The sequence below is a fragment of the Chenopodium quinoa genome, unplaced genomic scaffold (genome assembly GCF_001683475.1).
Source record: "Chenopodium quinoa cultivar QQ74 unplaced genomic scaffold, ASM168347v1, whole genome shotgun sequence".
NCBI lineage: Eukaryota > Viridiplantae > Streptophyta > Magnoliopsida > Caryophyllales > Amaranthaceae > Chenopodium > Chenopodium quinoa.
The window spans coordinates 4,779,138-4,783,894 of NW_018742616.1; the positions used below are offsets into that span (position 1 = coordinate 4,779,138).

At 29.7% G+C, this 4,757-nt stretch overlaps 1 protein-coding gene across 1 annotated transcript; it reads right to left on the reverse strand.

Annotated features, from left to right (window-relative positions):
- Positions 1 to 779: 779 nt before the first annotated feature.
- On the reverse strand, positions 780 to 2,284 carry LOC110721358 (SKP1-like protein 1B). Its single transcript, XM_021900494.1, has 2 exons — positions 1,903 to 2,284; positions 780 to 1,104 (listed from the first exon to the last, which is right to left on the reverse strand). Exons 1-2 carry the CDS (start codon positions 2,203 to 2,205, stop codon positions 931 to 933), a joined length of 477 nt encoding a protein of 158 aa, XP_021756186.1. The 5' UTR covers positions 2,206 to 2,284; the 3' UTR covers positions 780 to 930.
- Positions 2,285 to 4,757: the final 2,473 nt, after the last annotated feature.

Here is a 4,757-nt window from a genome sequence, read left to right on the forward strand (position 1 = left end):
TACTCTAGCCAATTTAGCCTTTTTCTAAACCCATACACTTCCACAGTATTAAAGGAGTGATGTGGTAATAACTTAGATACTACTTAATCATAATTGTCTAAACATATCTGAACTTATTAGATACAGAAAATCGAATTTGTATAACCATTTATTAACACGCAAAAAACTTATAACAACTCATTTTTTGTTAGTCTTACATCTAATCTGGATCATCATAACTCAAGTGAAAAATATCGTGAATCAAACAAGGCTTAAGTGAGCGGTTTTCGTAATTAATGTTAAAATTGTAAACTATTTCCTTATATACATTAATTTAAAAATTATTTCCCGTTGTACCATCCACGTAGGATTGGTTAAAGTTTCTATGTTTTAAATTTTCTGAGGTTAAATCCTGCTAAAAATTAACGGTTTATTTCATAAAATTATTATTGTTATTAGCTGTTTTCATTCAATAATGTTTTCACATATACCAACTCAAACATTATTACTCAAATTCAAAGTCACATTAATCCCAACATCCCAAACATTATTACCCTTCTTAATATGATATGCTACTTCCTATAGGCAAAATTAGTCATTATCTAAAGTACTTCTAGTCTCATCTATTGTCTTTGCTTCTTTAATTTCATATCCTCGTCACATTTAATTTAATTTGCAGGCAAGGTTATACACATTCAAGCTATTGAGCAAAGATAACTTTACTTAAGCATGGTTATCAATTAGAAAATTGATAAATTGAACACTCAAAAATATAATAAACTTCAAACGGTTGAATTTAAATTAGATAAACTGATAAAGCAGTAAACATAGTTTGTGCTACAGAACTAAGCAAACAAATGTAGCAGGATAATTAAACTATTTAGAAACACAATTTGAGACTGGTAATTAAATGAAGTTGTTCTAAACAGTTAAGTCCATTGCTACTTCAGATTACTCGAAAGCCCACTGGTTCTCTCTGCCAACTTCTTCCTCTTCTTCCGGAGAGAAATCATTCTTGATATTGAAGTGCTTCCTTATCTGCTTGGGAGACTTTCCCTTGATCATATCCGCCACACACTGACAAGTTAAATCCAGCAAACTCTTTATTTCCATGTAATTAGCAGCCTGTATTCACAAACATAATTTAATTAGTTACACTCGCTCATCAATCGATCACACGTATATGTGTATATGTAACCGAACACATTACATTCACTACATATGATCAAGTAGCGACCCTAAATTCATATCAACATACAACTCGTAAATCTAAGCACACAAATTGGACTCGATATTATACATCATCCTACAAAGTCAAATTAATTTTATTTCATCAAAAATTAAATTCTATTCATCTTACAAAGTCAAACTAATATTATTTTCATCAAAAATTACAACTTCAGAACTCCAATTACAAAACTAAAAATTTAAACCCACATTAACCCTAGAAGAATTTTCTTAAAAAATCATTCTTCATATTAGACTAAATAATCATACATCCGAACCTTAATCTTGGAAAATTAAAAAAAACACATAAACCCTAAGCCCAAAACATAAAATAATTAATCATGAAATTAGTCCTAATTAACAAAATCAAAAGAAAGAAAGAAAGAAAATTAAATTGAAAAAACAAACTAAAAATAAATGAAATTAACATGAATAACATATAAACTAAAATCAAGAAAAATCCGAACCTTAATCTTGGAAAATTAAAAAACACATAAACCCTAAGCCCAAAAAATAAAATAATTAATCATGAAATTAGTCCTAATTAACAAAATCAAACGAAAGAAAGAAATAAAATTAAAATGAAAAAACAAACTAAAAATAAATGAAATTAACATGAATAACATATAAACCAAAATCAAGAAAACGGCAAAAAAAAAAAAAAAAAAAAAAAAAAAAAAAAAAAAAAAACCTCACAAGAATGAGATCAAAGAGGATATTCTGGTCGACTTTGAGGAAGTCCGCATCCCATTGTTTGAGATCATCATTGTTCGGGGTTTCGGATTCAGCCTTATTCTCTTCCTCGACATGTTTGTTGCAGTACTCGATTATCTTTGACAGAATTGTTGAGCTCACATTAGGCAGCGGAATTGGATCGTTGCTTACACCGATGTCTTCGATCAAGTTCTTGATGGTTTGAGAAAGCTTTGCTGCGTTTTCGTCAACCTCGAAACGCTCATTATCGGCACTCTTGAGGATTATCTTCCTGAATGAAGCCATTGCTTTTTGGTTGAAAAGTTGAGAAAAGAAGAAGATGAATTGGGAGTATCGGAGTATGAGAGAATGTGATGAGACTAAAAAAGACTAGAGCAGTATTTATAGAACTTTTGGAACAAGGGGCTTCACGTTTATTTTAAACTATGTAATTCCACAGTTTTAAAAGAGTGTAGTTATAAATAGATTTAATTTCTACTACTTAAACATAATTATCTTAACATATCTGAACTTATTGGATATGGAGTATTGAATTAGGATAACCCTTTATTAACATCATAACATGTAAAAACATATGACATCTTATTTTCTTGCCGGTCTTATCTTAAGGATAACTCAAGTGAAAAACCTCGTGGGTCAAACAAGACTTAATTGAGTGGTTTTCGTAATTTAATGTTAAAAACGTAAACTAATTCTTTATATGCGTTGATTATGAAATAAAATTCCATTGTTCCATCCATATGTAGGATTGGTGAAAGTTTCTATTTTTAAAATTATCCGAGCTTAAAACCTGCTAATAATATCAGCGGTTTTTAAAAAAAAAAAATTAAACCAATAAAATAATTTCATTAGTTGTTCTTTTATTAAAATTTGCTTGTGACATTAGCAATATATTTCATATAATCGTTATTGTTATTAGCGGTTTTCATTTAATTATATGTTCACATATAACTACTCAAACAGTAGTACTCAAAAAGTCTCATTTATCTCAACTTCCCAATAACCCATCCAAATTTATGATAGTGGTTTTATGTACAGAAGAACTAATACCATTAGAGGTTCTACATTTAGTGAAACGGTCATCACAATTAGCGGTTTTACACTGGCAAAAAATAAAAATAAGCAAAGCTTGAAACCGAGCCAATATGGAAGTTACACACAAAATTAGGATAACCATTTATTAACATTCATAATTACCTATGACAACTCATTTTCTGTTAGTCTTATCTTAGCTGGATCATCATAACCCAAATGAAGAATATCGTGAATCAAACAAGACTTAATTAAGTGATTTCGTAATTAATCGTAAAAACGTAAATTAATTCCTTACATACATTGATTTAAAAACTATTTATTATTGAATCCACGAAAGATTGGTGGAAGTTTCTAGCAATATAGTTTTTATAATTTTCAGAGGCTAAAACTTGCTTGATATATTATTAGCGGTTTTTTTTTTTTAATAAACAGCTGATTTCATTAGCGGTTCTTTTCATAAAATTGCTAGTGACATTAGCAGTTTAGTTCATAAAATTGTTATTGGTATTAGTGGTTTTCATTTAACAATGTTTTATTTTTCACATACAATAGCTCAAATATTATTATTACTTAAACTCAAACTCCCATTAACACATATAAAAACTTATAATATAATATCAGGATCATCATAACTCAAGTGAAAAATATTGTGAATCAAACAAGATTTAACTGAGTGGTTTTCTTAATTTATGGTAAAACGTAAATAGTTCCTTATTTGCGTCGACTTTAAAAATATTTCTCATTGTACCAGCCACGTAGGATTGATGAAAGTTTCATTTTTTAAATTATCCGAGCCTATAATCGTCCTGCTAATAATAATAGTGGTTTTTTTAAAAAATAAACCACTAAGCTAAATTAAATCAGCAGTTTTATTTTAATAAAACTATAATAACATTAGCAGTTTATTTCATAAAATTGTATTGTTATAGCGCGCGGTTTTCATTTAATTATATTTTCACATATATCTGCTCAAACATTAGTACTGAAATTCGAATTCTCATTTATGTCACTTCCCAATAACCCATTTGTAAATATGATGATAGTTTTATGTATAGAACCACAAATACCATTAGAGGTTCTATATACTAAACCACTTATACATTCATTAAAACTGTCATCACCATTAGTAGTTTCACATTGGTAAAAATTAAAACAGAAGTGAAGCTCGAAACCGAGCCTATATGGATGTTACACACAGAATTTGGACAACCTTTTTTAACATGAATAAAAACTTATAATAGCTCATTTTCTAGTTGGTTCTATCTTATCTAGATCATCATAACAAAAATGAAAATTAACATGAATCAAACAAGACTAAATAAGTGATTTTTGTAATTTTAAAATGCACTACTAGAAATAGGCCGTTTTCCGAGTGAATCGTTCCGACGGACCTAAATTCCGTCGGAAAATTCGAACTTTCCAACGGAATTAGGGTCTGTTAAAAAATTCCGTAGGAAAAGGTACGTTACGACGGAAAATCCGTCGGAATTCTTGCGATGGAAATTAATTCTTTCGGAATTATAGGCTTCCGACAGAATATTCCGTCGGAAAGTTAACTTCCCTACAGAATTTAAATCCATTGGAATTTTCCTACGGAATATTCCCTCGGAAAACCCAAATATTCCGACGGATTATTTTTCCGACGGAATATTCCGTCGGAACGTTCTTATATATAAAAAAAATAAAAAAATAAAACCCTCAATTCCTTCGTTTCTCTTTCTCCTCTCCTCTCCTCTCCTCTTTCTCTCTCTTCTCCTTCTTTGCTTTTCCTCCTTCTCCTTCTAATTCCCCTTCGTTTCTCT

What these genes read in the sequence shown, in the direction of transcription:
- LOC110721358 (XM_021900494.1), bottom strand. Translation starts at nt 2,205, where the DNA reads ATGGCTTCATTCAGGAAGATAATCCTCAAGAGTGCCGATAATGAGCGT. An exon ending in TCCTCTTTGATCTCATTCTT is followed by an intron (nt 1,105 to 1,902) that starts GTGAGGTTTTTT and finishes TTGTGAATACAG; the next exon opens with GCTGCTAATTACATGGAAAT.